At 35.1% G+C, this 18,298-nt stretch overlaps 1 protein-coding gene across 3 annotated transcripts in view; it reads right to left on the reverse strand.

Annotated features, from left to right (window-relative positions):
* ANO3 (anoctamin 3) overlaps positions 1 to 18,298 on the reverse strand; it is a 429,391-nt gene that overhangs the window by 17,992 nt on the left and 393,101 nt on the right. For all 3 annotated transcript variants that reach the window (XM_088017428.1, XM_028117691.1, XM_088017429.1), the window contains 3 exons: positions 8,492 to 8,528; positions 4,045 to 4,156; positions 3,244 to 3,301 (listed from right to left, as the gene is read on the reverse strand). In XM_088017428.1, coding sequence (XP_087873554.1) covers positions 3,244 to 3,301; positions 4,045 to 4,156; positions 8,492 to 8,528 — 207 coding nt within the window. The remainder of the gene's footprint in view (positions 1 to 3,243; positions 3,302 to 4,044; positions 4,157 to 8,491; positions 8,529 to 18,298) is intronic.

The raw sequence follows: 18,298 nt of genomic DNA on the forward strand, positions 1-18,298 counted from the left end.
ATTTTGCCTATATGCTATTCCAATGGTGACTGGAAAGCATGATGTTCAAAGTGCAGACTCTGACGGTAGGTTGGCTGAATCTAATTGACAACTTCATCAATTTATAAGCATGTTTCCATAATTGTTGGTAAATTATATAACTTGTCTAAATTTCTGTTTCCTCATCTGCAAGATGAGTGTAATAATAGAATTTTTATATTAATATATACAGAATAGTTAGGAACAATTGCTAGAAGGTGCTGGGATATAGTAAGCACTCATTAAATATTAATCATTAACATTTTTATATAGATTTACATAAAATATTTATGTGAGATATTATACAATATACTATGAGGAAAGGTCAGTATAGCCAGTTCATAAATGTTTTAAATAAAATTGAAGTACTTTTTGCTTTCTTTATAATAGCTATCATTATTCGTGCCAGGGATTTATTTTATTTTTTAAAGATTTTATTTATTTGACAGAGATGGAGAGAGCCAGAGAGTATATGGGGATGGCAGAGGGAGAAGGAGAAGCAGGCTCCCCGCTGAGCAGGGAGCCTGACGTGGGACTTGATCCTGGAACCCTGAGATCATGACCTGAGGCAAAGACAGACGCTTAAGTGACTCAGCAACCCAGGCACCCCTGTGCCAGGGATTTTACATGCATGATCCAATTCTATCCACCTCTCACAAATCCTACTGAGATAGCTATTCCTAGCACAATTTAAAAAAGACTTAGAGATATTAAGATTTGGGTGGGGCAGAATTAGAATGTAGACTGTCAGACTCCAAGACAGAATACTTGTTACATAATATGGTTATGTTCTTCTCTTTGAGACTATTAACATCATCAAGAAAGGAAAGGGACTTCTTCATCTGTATGCCCCCGTATTACCCAGCAGAGGCCTGGAATGGGAGTATGTGTCAATAATGCTTGTATGATTGAATTCTGACGGTCAATTCTTATCTTCCATTATGTGTATTTATGTGTACACTTCTAGAATTTCTAGGGTCTATCACAAACCCACATTTTTCATTTCACTGATTTTTTTTCAAAATAAATAATCTTTTGTTGGAAATCTTTTATCACTTAAAAATACAAAATGGCCATTATGTATGCCCATATATATTGTGGAAAATGTCTAGGATGGTTATGAAACATTTTTCCTGACACCAGTATTAGAACTATTTCCCTGGGACTCCCAAAGAAGAAATATGACTTCCAATAATTTTACCCTTAAGAGTAAAAATATCCAATTAAACAAAATTATTGGTGACAACAGTTTCTAAAATGGCATCAATATGCAGATCCACCTGCCTGTTCCCCACACTACCCTTGCTAATTCCAGGTGAACATTCCTGATTGGGTCCCAAACCAAGTAGATGACAGCCTTTTAGCAGATATAGTCATACTTCTGGGCTATGAGTGAAAACTGCAAGTTTGATTTGGGGACTTTCTGGAGGTCTGAAATTATGGAACGTCTTCATCTGTTTTTGCCTAAGAGGGTAAGACCCAGATGGCTGTGAGACAGCTTTGATAACTATCAGCTACAATTTATAGAGTGCCTTCCAAAGTCCAGGGGTTGTGCTAATTGTGTTATGCAAATAATCTCTTATCTGTAAACAGCTTTGTAAAACTAAGCATTACTACTGCTAGTTTACAGATGAGGAGACAGCTATTCAGAGGGATTAACTTAAGGGCAAAGAATTAATAAGTAGCAAGGGTAGCAGGTGAGCTCAGGTTTCTATGATGTAAAGCATGTTATTCTTAGGAAGTTTCAGGCTTTCTCCATGTATTCCAATCAACTAGAAGGCTCTAGGGAGACAATATCAATGAGGACTCCCCCAAGTTTGGGGGAGCTTTTTAGAGACTGGAAATATCTCTTTTCTCAGCGAAACTTTTCTTAGCCTCTCTCTAAATTATGACCTCCTACTAATATTACTAATATTACCATGTATTAAATTGGATTTTACATTAGAATAATTAAAACAATTTTGAACTATAGGAGCAATAAGCAATCTGACCAATGAGACTGAACAGAGTCCAGAAATAGACATGATTTCAAGATGTAGAATATGATAAATCTTGAAATCTTATTTTGCTGAGTGATAAAAAAATGTATTATTAATTAAATATGTGACTGCCAACTTGGTGTGGGGGGGTAGAATCTTGATTAATCTTTACACGAAAATAAACTTCCAATGGACCAGAGACATCAATATTTAAAAAAATAGTGAAAAGTACAAGTGTGAAGTTTTGTTTTTTTTTAATTTCTAGAATGAAAAACATTTTTTGGCATGATATAAATGCCTGAAGTCATTAACAGCAGTGATATTTTAAATTAAAAATGCTATAGAGTTTTAAAAAATGTATCAAAACAAAATTAAGACATAAAAGAAAACAAGAAACATATCTGCAGCAAGTTGAAAGATTATAGCATAATGTTATTAGTTTATAAATCTTTAAGACAGAGAAAAATAGTCTAATGGAAATGAGCAAGGGTAGCACATACCCACAGGAATAGAAAATATTCAACAAACATATGAAAAATATTCTCCATCTCACTTATAATTAAAGGAGCTGAAATCAAAAGGAGGTATCTTTTAGATGTTATATTGGTAAAAATTAAAATGTTTCGGTTGGCAAAAGTCTGAGGAAGTAGGCTCATAGACTAGAGGTAAGGGCTGGCATTTTGGAGAACCATATGTTCGTCTCAGTGACAATATACAATCTGCTTAACCCTGTGCTCTAGCAATACTAGACCTTTTGTTTTCACGACATACATATTATAAATTAATTTAAAAAACTATAAGATTTGGAAGAGATAGATCTATATATTTATAGATTGGTGTTTCAAGTAAGCTTTCTTTTGGATGAAGTTTCCCTGCTTAAAAGGAAATCTAACATATTTAAAAGTTCAAAAACCCATGGAACAGATTATAATAATTCCTCCAAAGTGAAAAGTCCCTGAAGCTAAATTTCTGAGCTTTGTGAATGGAGGAAATGGGTTTGGTAGAAAATTAAAGAGGTGAGGTCAGGATTTGCGGGTTTAATCTTTAAGTTCATATCCTTTGTTTGAAAGATGTAGTTCCTTCCTTTCTGAACCCATAAGAACTCTCTATCAAAAATGTGTCTTCAGCATGCCTGAAATTCAACGTACCCACCTTCTCTCTCTCTCTCCTTCCGCCCACTTCCCTCCCATGGTCATTGGCCCATATCCATGCCCAGTCCCACATTCACCCTTACAAGGTTACTTACTTCCTCCAGTCTCCACCGGTTAAAGAGTTTATTGTAATTTCCTGGGTGGCCTACAAATCTGTAAAAAGCCATTTTAATTCATTAGCATTTATGTGGGGTTGACTGAAGAACATCCACTAATGCACGGGTAGGTAGACATAAATATTCACTGGTGCATCTTGTCCCCAAACTGCAGACTTTGGCCATGCTTACACATCAAAGTATCTGACTTAAAAAGGAAAAATTGGTGTATGAATTCAATTCTCCCCCCCACCAATGGGGTGAGAAAGTATAGACAAAAAACCAAAGGAAATTTTCCACTTTCACCTGTAGATCTTTAATGTTTTGTTGACCTAGCTAATGAATATTAATTAATGTGCTCAATTCTTTAGTTTAAAATGGTTCTAGCATTAGTATGTTTCCATGGCATTGGCTGGAGTGTTAAGCATAGTTTAATATGCTTCTTTTCATTTTGTGCAGCAAACATAGGAAAAAATGTTAACATGATAGGTAGGAGAAGTATCCACACTAAGGAAATGTAACCTAGGGTTATACAAAAATCATTTTCTTATTTAACAAAATCATTACTGATGACCAGATACTCATACTCCAACCCAAGCATGGTACATAGGTTTTATTTTTTTATGCCAGCTTTAACTGGTAGTGGCAACTGGAAGCACTGTACTAAGTCTTTTGATGGAAAATGCATGGGAAGGCTGGTTAGCAGTTTTCCAAGGCAGGGGACAAGGATTTGCCTTGGCAAATGGAACTGCTGGCAGTCTTTTTCACTCTGCAAAGATGATGAACATAAAGTTGACTTACCTTCCCAAGAAGAAAGCAATATAGAAGATAGAACTATTTAAATTAACAAACTGGAAGAGGAACATCTTCAGAGCAAAACTGTTTTCCCACTCGGATTCTGTTCGAGGATATTCTAAAAGGAAAACAGGGTGTGTTTACATAGAGGAGGTGAATAACAAGAAATATGGAGATAGAATCAGAAGCCTCATGTTTGTGTTCTGGTTCAGCCATTTACTAGTTCTACGAGGCACTCAGTGTCTCTGAATTCTAGGGTCTGCATCTGCAAAACGTGAATGATAATGTCTGCGGTACATACATAGTTGATAAAAGGATCCAACGATACGATACAATCTTCAGACTTTCCCCACAGCTACAAAAATAGGATGCCCATTATTAATAATGTATAAAGATTTCCAGGATTCTGTCTGCTATTGTCATTTGGAAATAACCATGTACATTGGAGCAGTCCTTGACTCAAACTGTCTATGCTTGAATAAGGACCTAAATTGTCCACAGAGTTCTTTGAAGAATGAATATTTTGTGCAGACTGAAGTAGAATGGTAAAGAGGAACGAAGACTACCTCAGTCATAGGAGCTGGGCTCCTATCTCAACTTTATACCTAATTTTCTGGTAATCTCAGGTAGATCTCTTTATTTTTTTTTTTTTTGTGACCAGTTTTAACATTTATGAAACAAGGAGTTTAGGCAAGATGATTTCAAGAACCTGTCTACTTATGTTTCTATGACTCTTAAAACAAAACAAAATGATGCAAGAGACTGAACTAAGATGGCAGGGTGGACTGTAGCCCCTGCTCCCACCCAGGATCCAAATAATGATAGAAGATCTGTATGCACAGCTAATATATATTTCATATAATTAAGGAATTCAGGGCAGATAGAAAACAGATGGGGTCTGATTTAAGGAAAATGTGGGCCAAAATGTGTGCATGATCCAGTCACAGAATAGGAATAGGTCCTGGGGGAGTCCAAGGCCAACTACAATATGTGCCAGAAGTGACAGGGGTCTGTGGGGCATCCCTAAGGCTGACTGGTGGGTGGGTACTAGTGAGAGCACCCAAGAGAGCCCACATTCCCCCAGGGTTTTGGTGGGTTGTGTTTTCATGATTGTTTCATTCTAAACAGTTTGTAAATTTAGTACAAAACTTATCTGGAACTGAGAATACAGATTTAAAAAAAAAAATCCCCGTTGTGTAGTTTGTTTTTGGATCTCTACTTCTAATTTTATTGCATCATGATCCACAAATGTTCCTGTGTGATTTCTGCTTTGGAGCAAAAAAGTTGGTTTCATTTGTGGTCAAATTACTTGGATATATTTTGTCTATGTATTAAGTGTTTGGGAAGAGTATATATTTTTTTGTTGAGCATACAGTTTATAAATATTTAAAGAGATTATTAGTTATGATATTCAAATATGTTATATCCTGGCTTATATTTGATTGTGGACTTGTCAGGTTTTTTGGTATTTCTATCATGTTTTGCCTTCTATATTTTGAAGGTTTATGAAAAGCTGTATAGAAATCATGACTATTACACTGACCTGGCCGACTGTTTATCAGTATGATGTATCTCTCTTTCCCACTCAAACAGATCTTAAATTCTGCTTTGCCTAATGTTTACATGGCAACATCTGACTTTTTGTTACTATTTTCTTGATACATGTGCTCTTGTTCCTGAATTGACCTCTGTATGACAAAACTAAAACTTAATTGTTTGGCTTAATTTGTTTCTTGGAATCCATGTTCATTTTTTGTAGATAATTCATATTACAGATTCTCCATTATTTTAAATAATTTGTTATTTGGACCATAAAACCAAACTGAAAAAAATTACTTTGGAGCAAATATTATATATTTCTACTCACATAAAAAGTGTAATAGAATTGAAACTTTGATTTTTTTTGTGACTTTCAAAAATAAAATATTTGGCTAAAAAATAAGTCAAGAAACATAAAGTTTAAAAGATCCTTTAAATAAAAAATGTATGACCTCTACCAGGAAGTAAAATCTAATTTCTAATTTGAAACACAAATTTGCACAGTCTAAAATTACACAGAATACAATACCATATATATTTATTATGTATGTATTTATATTCAAATATTAAATATATACTTATTTATATCTATATACACAATGACATTTTAAATAAAATATTAATATTTTTGCTAATTTAAATTAATATAGTCCATTCATTATTGTTATGAATCCATAGGCACTATGTCATGAGTTATAGATGGAAAAATCAAATATCAAGGGCAAATTTGGTTCTCCTGGTACTTAACACAAATAACTGTTATATTTCCTACTATTATGATCCTCCAAATCACTTCCTTAGATTTGCTTCCATCCTGGGTATGAAAGACTTTAAAAGCAAATGAATATAGAGAATCAGAGGTAGAAGAAAGCTTTCAGACATCTAGTTTAAGTGCTTCATTATCCAGCTGCAGAAACTGTAGCTCACAGGGTTTAAGAACAATGCAACAGATCATTCCCATTTATTGAACACTTGTCATATATCAGGCAGCCAATCCACAATAGTTTAGGAAATGTTATCATTCTCATTTTACCAATAACAAAATCTGAGACTCCAAAAAACAAAAACAGAGGAAGAACCAAAGGAAGAGAAGGAGCGGGGGCAATGGGGGAAGGAGGCAAACAAAGAATGGAGAGAGAAAACTTGCTCATAGTCACCATAATTTCCAAGTAATATGACCACTTACTTCCAGAGGCTGACCTAGGACCCAGTTCTTCCCTCTACACAATGTTCCTTTTGTTATTACTTGTACTTGTAAACACATTATAGGGGAAGCAAAAGTGGAGTGATATAGTTATTCCACCATAACGAAGTGGACTCTGCCACACCTGGGCTTAAATTCTACTTATTTAACTTAATTATTTTCATTTTCTAATGCATAAAATAGGGATCCTACTGTCATAGAATTGTGATGTCAGTAAAACGAAATGCATGAGGAGTGTCCAGCACAGTGCCTGGGATCTGGTGAGTTTTCAAACAATGAAAGATCACTGCTCAAATTGCTCTGTAATCAAAATTTTGTTTCCCAAACCGAGACACCAAAAATCAAGTTTGAGGATAGAGAAAAGACAGTTTCAGACACATAAGGTCTCAAGAAATTTACTTTCCAGGCAGCAAAATAAGAAATTAAGCCAAGACAAAAGAAGACAGAAGGGTCCAAAGAGTGGTATCCAACTGAGAAATAAAGGTAAAAGGAATTCCCAGAGCATGGGAGAGAGAAAGCAGTAGGCCCTTGAGAGTGGAGTAAACAATGGGTTCAGGAAGGGGAACTCTAAGGAGAAAATAAAATTAGTAGCATACCTGATGGCTTTGAAAGCATTTAGAGACCATTCAGAGTTGAGGCAGAAAGTTTGGGATAAATTAAGAAAGTATGTAGAAAATTAAAGAAAAAAGTGCTATTATTAGCTTCATGAAAATATAAAGATTGTCTAAGAAAGGAAACAATCATAGTACATACCATGCCTTACATATAAAAATAGTTAAATAGAAACAATGATGTAAACACTAATTATTAATTTGGCTAAAAATTCAAATCTGTTGAATATAACTACTTTGGAAGGAGGAAAGAGAGTGTGTGTATAACAGGTGATAGATGGGAAAGTGTGCAGGGACAGAACGCTGTAGGGAGTGTTAAGACCTAAGTTCTTGTCATTTATAAGAGGAAAGCAATAGCTTCCCAAACCTGACAAATCCAAGAATGTCAGAGAAAACATGCTATTTAGAAATACGGTAGGAAATAACAAAAGAAATTGCTAAAATTAAAAAAAGAGTAGTCTCTCAGGAAAATGGAAAATAAGAATGGGTAATGTGGCAGAGTACTGGTTTTAATTATAAATTTCTTTTTTAAAAAATATTTTATTTATTTATTTGAGAGAGAGAAAGAAAGAGAGACAGAACAAGCAGGAGGGGTAGAGGGAGAGGGCGAGAATTTCAAGCAGACTCCATGCTGCGCATGGAGCCCTGTGTGGGGCTTGATCCCAGGACCCTGAGATCATGACCTGAGCTGAAACTCAGGGACATATAACTGACTGTGTCACTCAGGCAACCCTTAATTATAAATTTCTTAACACTATTTTGCCTTTTAAATTATATACATGTAGTATAATATTTTGATAAAAATAAAAATTGGGGGAAAAACCCAAAGAACTAAAAAGGTAGGGGGAAAAAAGCACTCCCATGTAGGGAGAGCTAGGTTTGCTAATAATTTCAAGGAAGGAGATTTTGTAGCTACATGCACTGCCTCTCTATAGTTATGTAATTTGCTCCAACTTCCCATGCATGTCTTTCATTTTGATTGACAATTTACATAACTGAAGTTGACATTAAAAATGCTAGAGTACATAAAGCAACTACAGACTGATATGCTCATATGTTATTCTTTTACTAAGGAGTGAAGTAAAAACGAAGGACTTACCTAAGTTGGTGAGAAGGTAAGCAATTTTTTCATAAGCCTGTAATGAGAGAACAAATAGTGAATGTTATTCTTTCCTCTAGAAAAGGCTGCTATTTACACTATTCAAGGAAACATCTAAAGTGTATTCTACAAAGTGGCTACATTTTTAATTAAGCAGAGCATGTTTTAAACCTTACTATGTGGTGCTTTACATATATATACAAACTAAATGCATGTGATATAAACATGTTTTAAATATGTATATATATACATATATATATATATATACATATATATATATATATATATATATATAGACACACTTGATTTCTGTAAGAGTAAGTCTTTTGGGGTAGCTATCTTTATTTCCATTTTACAAATCAAGGAAATTGGACTTTAAAAAACAAAATTTTTTTGTAACAAAAGCCATTCAACTAATCAATGGCTGACATTGGATTTGATCACTAAATTATATGTACTTTTTACTATGCTGGAAGGATGAGTGAAAGTCTGAATTCTTTACTATTGACAAAGAATTTTCCAAACTAAGATGAACATAGTGTGATAGTTTGCATTCCTAAAGAACAAGAGTGGTTTGGTGGTTATTTAAAACAAGACTGGTTAAGTCAAGTACATTGAATCTGTAAGTCAGTCACATGCATGATAGTTTTATGGTGAAATTTTTCACATTCTGCCACCTTCTCCCCTGCCCCTACTACTCAACCCACCACTGATACAGACTTAAGAAAAAGAAACATATTTCACAAAATTCCAAGTAAACCTAGTTGGGAAGACAAATCTGTTACAGACAGAAGGATAGTATGTGTTTGTGGCTTTGTGGGTATATGTGTGTGCATGTAAATATAACTAACCCCACAATTCAACAAATTATTCTTTATATTACAAATTCCAGTAACTCTGCCTGTTGGCATGCAAAATTAAAAATAGGTATCTGGACACTCTAAAAGTTGTTCACCTTCTTTCAATAAAACTATTATGATTATTCATCTTAGCCATGATTTAAACCTACCTCTTCCTCTAAAAAGTTATCTTGAGACAGAAAGATTATGTTGAATATAAATAGTCTCATTCTACCTCTTATGCAGTTTGTTGTTGCTATTGTTATTTTTAACTATACACACAAACTGCCATTTTCAAATTTTATAACAAGGTTACCTTGAATTCATGAGCACCAAAACTGTCTTGATTGTAACATGTTCTTTCCCATGCCCTATTTGTTAAGTAAGATGATTACAGAAGGGTCTCCAAGGAGTATAATAGGATAGATTAACAAATCAACAAATAGTACTTGAGTAGTACTGTACTTCTAGCACCAAATTGAGTGCCCTCATGAGGAATGAAAAGTTTTACTTAAATAACTGCCATTTCAACTATTTAGCTGGTGGCAAGCAGTTGCTTTATATATACTATTATTTAATTTAGTCCTTACAACAATTTTATCATGTAGGTATAATTATCCCCATTTTACAGAACAGAAAACCATTGTTTAGAACGTCAAGTACCTTGCGAAAGGTAACACTACTAAACTCGTAGCAAAGTCAGGATTTGCTATCATGGCTCTCTTATACCATTTATGCTATGCCTTGTCACATAAACCATTTCAGATTTTTGTCCTAATTCTTAGCACATAGAACCATCTGCATGCCTGTGATGGAAGTATCTACAGCTGATGCTCCAATGGATTACAATATCCTTTAGAACAATGTTATAAATCACACAAAAAATGCTGTATCACCCCTGGAAATACTGCTTTTGGGAAACTTTCTGGGAGACTTGAGAATCTGCATCATCTAAGGTTCAGATACTAGCTAACTGGCACCATCATGATGATGATGAACTACAAAATCAACCCATGCAGGTTGACTTGTTGACTCCCAAACCACAAAATGTAGCAAGAAACCATAATTTAGATATATCCACTGTATATTGGATATATTCACATATCCACTGTGTATGACAGCAATCACAGGCTGTGTGTGTGTGTGTGTGTGTGTGTGTGTGTGTGTGTGTGAGGTGGGAAATGGATATGTATTTGGGGGAGGAGAGAATAAGGGGGGGCAGTTCAGGGACGGTTGTGGTCACTACACTATAAATGTACATTATATAACTATATATCTATATCTCATGTTGGGGAACCTCTACTTTTTTTTTAAAAGATTTTTATTTATTTATTCATGAGAGACAGAGAGAGAGAGAGGCAGAGGCAGATGGAGAAGGGACTCGATCCCAGGGCCCTGGGATCATGACCTGAACCGAAGGCAGACGCTCAACCTACTGAGCCACCCAGGCGCCCAGAACCTATACTTTTAAACATCACTCACTAGTGCATTCAGTAAGCTGAAATTCTTAGTCATATGTATTAATTATGTAAAAATATTCATTTGGACTTTCTAATGGGCCACATAGTGAACGGACAGACACAGTCTCTACTTTATGGAACTTAAATTCCAGTGGTTAGAGACAAATGACAATTACGTAATTGGTCAGAAAAGGGAAAATACAACAGGCTGTTGTGCGTAGAGAAGGGCGGTGGGCACGGAGTATTTACTTTGTAGTGTACTCAGAAAAGCCTCTCTGAGAGGGTAGCATTTGAGCACAGAGATGGAAATAAATCACTAATGTGAAAAAGTTCAGAACCATCATGGAGTACTTCATTCAAATGTAGTTAGAGCTGCCTTTTTTTTTTGGCTATAGAGTACACATGGTACAGGGGGTTTAAAAATGAGAAGCGGGAAGAGGAGGGGAACCTGGGTGGCTCAGCCGGTTAAGCGTCTGCCTCTGGCTCAGATCATGATCTCACGGTCCTGCGATTGAGCCCCGCATGGGGCTCCCTGCTCCGTGGGGAGTCTGCTTCTCCCTCTGCCCCTCTTCTAGTGCTTTCTCTCTCTCAAATAAATAAAATCTTTGAAAAAAAAATGAAAGAGGAATACCAAAAGGAGTTCATCCTTTTTTTTTTTTAAATTCATTTTAGAGAGGGGGTGAGAGGCAGAGGGAGAGAATTATCAAGCAGACTCCCAGCTGAGCACGGAGCCCAATGCCAGCTGGAGCTCACTACCCATGAGATCAAGAGCTAAGCTGAAACCAAGAGTCAGACGCTTAACCAACTGAGCCAGCCAGGTGCCCCATGAGTTCATTCTTTTGTTAACAATGTTGAAGTGGTTTAATTGGCTTAATCCCAGATATTTCAAACTACAAGAGTACTTCTGTGATGTTTCTATTTTTTTCTTTAAAATTACATGGTATTCATGAAACCAGACAGCTGTCATGCTTTTGCAACCTACCTATTCGTTAATTATTAAGGTTTGATTGTCAAGCAACGGGAATATACATTTTGGAATAATTGTATATTTTTAAATTTCATTAAAATCTTGGAACTATCACCTGACATTAACTGTGCTGTTTATGGCAGCTTTAAGTAGTATGCATTTTCAGGGGCAACAACATAAAGGAAAAAAAGTATGGGATTAGTGAAGAGGAATTCCTGCTTTCAAATTGTGTAGAATTTTAGCTATGTGTCTGGGAAGAGGTGTTAAAAAAACAAAGTGAAGTTTTAATCATTGTTAAATTACTTGCGATTTATCTTTGAAAATGTAACTTCTGATCTTGGCTGTGTATCAAATTTACCTCAGATCTCTTAAATCAGTAATTTCCTAATGCTATTTTAGGGACGGACTGGATCAGAATCACTTGGAGAATATTTTTTGTTTTGTTTTATATACAGATTTCCCAGCTCCACAAAGGAGATTCTGAATGGGACTCAGGGATCTCTAGTTTTTCAAGTGTTCCAGGTGATTTGAGGCATATTAAGTACAGGAAACAATCTTTAAGTTACTTTCATGATCTGTAAAATAGACTTGTAATCAAATTTTCATTATTTTCACCCATATATTTTATCCCAAGTCGAATATTTATTTAGGGATACCATGATCCATTTGTTTTGAAAGCTTAGAGGATGCATATTCTTTAATTATTAGTTTAAAAATCACAAGTGCTGCAAATGTGAAAGACACTGAAAATAGAATTCCATCACCAAAAATAATTTTGAACAATTATTCAAGAGGCTAAGATCTTTGCAATGTGAATAATATTCAAGATGCTAGGAAATTTGGAGAATAAAATATTTAAAATTTAGAATATATTCTAAATGTCTTTTAGGCATAGGCAAAGACCTGGGGACACAGAAGTGAGGAGGCCCTGCTGTCAGGAGCTTACACCCTGGGAGTGGGAGACAAGGCATGCCCCAAGCACTGTAACAAAGAGCATTCACAAGACGGAGTGTTTAATTCCATCAGGGGAGTCCGATAAGGAGGAAGACTAGGCATGTCCAAGCACCTTGTGAGAAGAATAAACACAAAGAACAGATTATTCGATTCTACATATGGGATTGAGAAAAAACTTCATGGAGCAAGTGATCCTTTACTGGAATTTTCGAAGATAAAGAAATCGCCTCCAAGGAGATAAAAGGAAAAAAAAAAAAGGCAAATAGAGGAAGTACTGTGGACCAAGACAGAGCTGTGAAAAAGCAGGATGCCAGGGAGCAAGCAAAAGGGACTTTATAGGCTGGAGTGCAGAGTGTGAGAGGGAGGGAGGGAGATCCAACTTTAAACAAGACAAGAAAGGAAAACTGGCTTTAAATAACAGGCCACCGTGCCTTGCTAATGAATTTGGAATTTATATCAGATGCAATTGGAACCCATTAAGCACTTTCAAGTACAAAATAAAATGATCAGATCTGTGATTTAGAAAGATCCTTCTTTTTTAAAAAAAAATTATTTATTTATCATAAAGAGAGCACAAGCAGGAGGGGCAGAGGGAGACAGAGAGAATCTCAAGCAGACTCCCCACTGAGCATGAAGCCCAACTGGGGGCTTGATCCCATGACCCTGAGATCATGACCTGAGCCCAGATCAAAAGTCGATGCTTAACCCACTGAGGCACCTAGGTGCCCCAGAAAGATCCTTCTAAGAGCAGCGTGCAAGGGAGCTGAGACGAGTTGAAAAAGACAGGAAGACTCACCAGTTAGAAGGCTACTGCAATGGTCCAAGCTAGAAATGATAAGTAGCTGAACTAAGGAAGTGAAATGATGAGTAGGGAATAGATAAGAGAGATGTTGTAGAAGCAAAATTCACAACAATCACCGATGTGATGAAAGAGACAAAAGAAATGAATGAATGATGTAAAATTCTGGCTGTGTACTTTAAATATTTAAAGTTCCTGATTTAAAAAAGTGTTTGGCTAACTGAAACTATTTTGCCATGCCTAAATGTCATAATTTCATGCGTATGGATTATAGCTGAAAAGCCTATTAGATTAATAGAATATTTTGACTGGGGCCAAACCCTCATTTGGAGAATATGGTAGGACAGGGATCACAAAGTCTAGCTATTAAGAAACAAAAGCACATTTTTATGTGCTGAAAATAACAAGAAGTAGCATTTGGTATTCTAGGTCAATCATTTTGGTGGTATAATTTTTTTAAAGACTTGGCATTTTGATATTAATAGTTTTAATCTATGTTTATCTGATTAAGATCTTAAATTAATCCTGTGGGTTCAGGTAAACCAGACGGGCTGTTTAATAATCTGTGACATGCCTTAACATCCTGAGTAGGAAGGGAATACATAAATTCAGAAGGGCATTAAGGTTTTACACACTGATTAAATCTGAGGAATATAACATTCTTTTCACATTTGTTGAGTTGGCTGTGTAGTTCACTTCCTTTATGCTAAAATCCATTTAAGAATCTTTTCCTAAATTAGTTGCAAGGGCAAAGGAGAAGTTTTGTGGCTGATTCTACTTTCAACAATCTCTAAATCTTTATGTCAAAATTCCCAACAAGTAGAAATAAACATTTAGAGAAAAGAAAGTCAGTCTTATCTTCTATCAGGAACAACAGATGAGTTATAGCACTAGGCAGTTACATGGGCTCTTGTATTTAATTAAGTAGACGTAGTGGGATTTTGAGGACCTCAAAAGATTTTTTTTTTAAGATTTTATTTATTAATGAGAGACAGAGGAAGAGAGAGAGAGAGAAGCAGAGGGAGAAGCAGGTTCCCGATGTGGGACTCGATCCCAGGACCCCAGGATCATGACCTGAGCCGAAGGCAGACACTTAACCATCTGAGCCACCCAGGCGCCCAAAAGATTGTTTTTATGACAAAAATAATTCTATCCTCATCTGCTTCCAGAAGTCTTATTTCTACAATTGGGAGATTCACTCCATCTAGTTCAGCCTTTGTTTTCTGTAAAAAGCAGTACTTTGGAAGAAGGAATATATTGAGCCTCATTAAATATACAGACTTAGAGGAAGCTGTATCTGAAGCTTATGAGAGAGAAGACTGTACGAATGGGTTCACTGTGATTCTAGGGAAGGGGTGGTAACTGAGGATGGGGATTGGAAATGAGGCAGAGTCAGAGTTTAAGGGACTGGTGATTAAGAAGCAACTGGAATAATATGAAATTGGAATCTGGTACACCAAGGGAAACTTCAGTCAAATTTCAATTTTTTGTATTATCAGTGAAAATAAAAAGAATCCTTTGGTAAGGAAATGTAAGAAAGGTGAAAGCTCCTGTTTTATTCAATTACAGGTTCTGATCATGACATGTTCTTCAGCTTAAGTGAAAAGATAGCTACTTCCCTGGACCGGGAGGTTCTGTTCCCAGAGTTGTCATGCTTGCCTTCCCAAGCAAAAGTTAATTAAAACACATTTGGTTTCTTCATTTCCCTATGAAATACTTTCCATCTTCAAAAATATTAGGCTAGTTCATAATTCACTTAAGATGTTTTTCAAGATCAGGAGTTCTTTGGAACAAATTGTCAAACCCAGGAACACAGGGTACTCTTCTGAAGACACTAATAATTGATAGCGAGAGGAAAAAATAGACATGAAACCATTAACATTGATTACCTCCAATGGGTACAATTAGTTTATGATAGGAAGGGACATGAGTGGCATTTTGGGTAGAAAATAGTGACTTTTCTTAATATTTTTAATGTTTTTATACTGTTAGTGCTTTATATAACAATGTATTGATTTTATAATGCAAAACTAAAACAGATAAAAATAGTAAATTTCAGAAAGAAGAAAATACATTATAAAAACAAGTAAGACTACTGAAAATTAGCACGATGGTATGATTTTTGCAAGAACTAATTAAATATTTCAAATTTTCTTATAGTTTAGACATAAATTTGATCAAAAGACATAAACAACATCTTAGATGTGATTCTCTTTCTACAGACAACTCTGAGTATTTAAAAATTTATAAATGGGCAACAGGTAACAATTAAAGAAAAAACAATGAAGAAATTATAAATAAATGCAGATGTGGTCTGAAGAATTCAGACAGAACAAAGAAATGATAATTGGCATTTTGATAACTGGGACTGAAGGTTAATAAATAAATTCTATGATTTAAAGATGAAGAGAAAGCAAAAAAAATAAAGAAAATGTTGGTATTTTGCAAGAAAGAGAATAGGAGGCTTTTAAAGAGAAATAATTTTTAAAAATTGAAAAGAAGCAAATAGGAAAAAGGTTAACATTTATTGAGCACCATTTATTTGTTAGAGGATCTCATTTAATCTTTCAGTACCCCTATGCATTAGTTTTATCACCCTCATATGAAAGATCAAAAAACTTAAAACTCAAAGCTATTATATGGTATGGCCAGGATCACACAGATCAAGAGCAAATCTTTGCTTTGCCTGCATCCAATGTCCACTGTTTTTGATCAGGACATTAAGTTGAGCAACTGGCACCACAAAGTGATGAGAGCCTGGGCAGTATTAGGAGGGCAGGGGAAGGGAGAGGGCTCACGTAGGAATAGTGTGTGTGTGTGTGTGTGTGTGTGTGTGTGTGTGTGTGAGAGAGAGAGAGAGAGAGAGAGAGAGAGAGAGAGAGAGAGTTCAGGCATGCTGCTTGCCCACTGATAAACCTTTTCTCTACTTGGTGAAAGACCAAATTTAAAAAGTGAGCCAAAGTTGCCATCTTGGTGGCTGTGGTTATATGGCTGACTCATATATAGAGTAAAAATAAAGTACATTCCATTTCTAATTTATTCCGAACTTTATATCATGGTAGAATGTTTTAAAAGTAAAGGTTATTTTTTTCTGATTATAAATCAAAGTCTACATATAGAGATAAATATTTGAAAGAACCCAAAAAAGTTACATTAAATCAAATAGTATCCCACTACTGAGAGATAACCACTGTTAACATTTTATTGTTACTCCTTATAGTTTCAAAATGCAGATGTGTTCCAATGGGAATCAAGTGTAGTTATATATCCTTATTACATAACTGCATGTCATGTCCTTAAATAATGTTAGAGTAGCATTTTAATTGGGTACATGATGCTCCATTATATAGAATTTAAATTAATATTCTCTTATAGTTGTTCATTTAGGGGGTCTCTCACCAATTTTTACTACTCTAAGTAATAATACAATAAAAATCCTATCCTTCTACACAAATCTTGGACTGCCATCATTGATTTCTTTAAAATATCAGAAATTAATATCAAATGTTTACCTTTTACTAGTTTTAAATGGTATATGGGCTTATTGTAAAAAATTTGAAAATGCAAACTACATGTTTAATATGTAAAGAAAAATCACCTATACTTTGCAGAGATAACTCCTGATAACATTTTTTTAATTTTTTAAAAAAGATTTTATGTATTTATTTATTTGAGAGACAGAACACGCAAGCAGGGGACAGGGGAGGAGCAGAGGGAGAGGGACAAGGAGACTCCACGCTGAGTGTAGAGCTCCTGAGAACATTTTTCTGTGTACTTGGGATTTTTACCTGTGTAGCTATAATTGCTCTTTAGTTTGATTTTTGATACTACCTTTATCAGATATATTTTTAAAATAAAATATATTTTAAAATATACAAATATATTATATATTTTATTTTATATTAATATATTATATTAATAATAATATTATTATATTGGCTCCCCACTGCCTATAAGGAAAAAAAAATGATGTCCAAATTCTTTACATGGTATTCCAGATCTCCACAGTGAAGCACTAATTTACTTTTCTAATCTCTTTTTCCTCATTCTCCCATAAATTTATGTTTTATAGACACTCCTCACCATTTCCTTAGGACAAAGAACATGCACTTCTGTGGTTCTGTACATTTGTGGGTTAAATTTCCTCACACGACAGTCCACTTTCTGCTCTTTCTTGGCTCATCAAAGTACCCTTTCCTCTTTGCTTTGAGTCTTCTGATACATCATCATGACTCCCCCTCCCCATTTCACATACAATTGATAGCTTCTTTCCCATTTTACTCAGAGCATTTTGTGCTTCAACTATGATGCATTCATTCCTCATTGCGTCCTATGTCTCCACGAGACTATAAGATCCTAGATAGCAGGACTATGACCAGTCATTTTTATGTCAACCAGCCGACTATGGATAAGAAATTGAGTCCATTTAAGATCAGACTGGTTGATTGCTATTGTTACCTAGAAATAAACACATCAACTATTTAGCCTCCTTTCCTCAGATAATGAAGCCAACCCCAATAACCTCTGTTTAGTGGAAAATTGTCATAAACAATTGATTTTGTTAGAAACAAGATCTTTCACAATCTACCAGAAGAGTATAATCATGAAATATAAAAATCTACAATATCTATTCTGTGAATGGCTCCCCCATCAATGTGGGGACTTTGTGTAATGTGCAACCTATAGTACCTTACACACACTACCAGCCATGCCAACCCATCCTTGTATTATATTTTTTCAATGTTTCTTATTTACTTTAATCTATGAGTCAAGGACATAAATTTAAAA

Source organism: Eumetopias jubatus, unplaced genomic scaffold (genome assembly GCF_037043125.1).
Source record: "Eumetopias jubatus isolate StellerSeaLion01/CBP00866 unplaced genomic scaffold, mEumJub1_p1.0 scaffold_13, whole genome shotgun sequence".
Classification (NCBI taxonomy): Eukaryota; Metazoa; Chordata; class Mammalia; order Carnivora; family Otariidae; genus Eumetopias; species Eumetopias jubatus.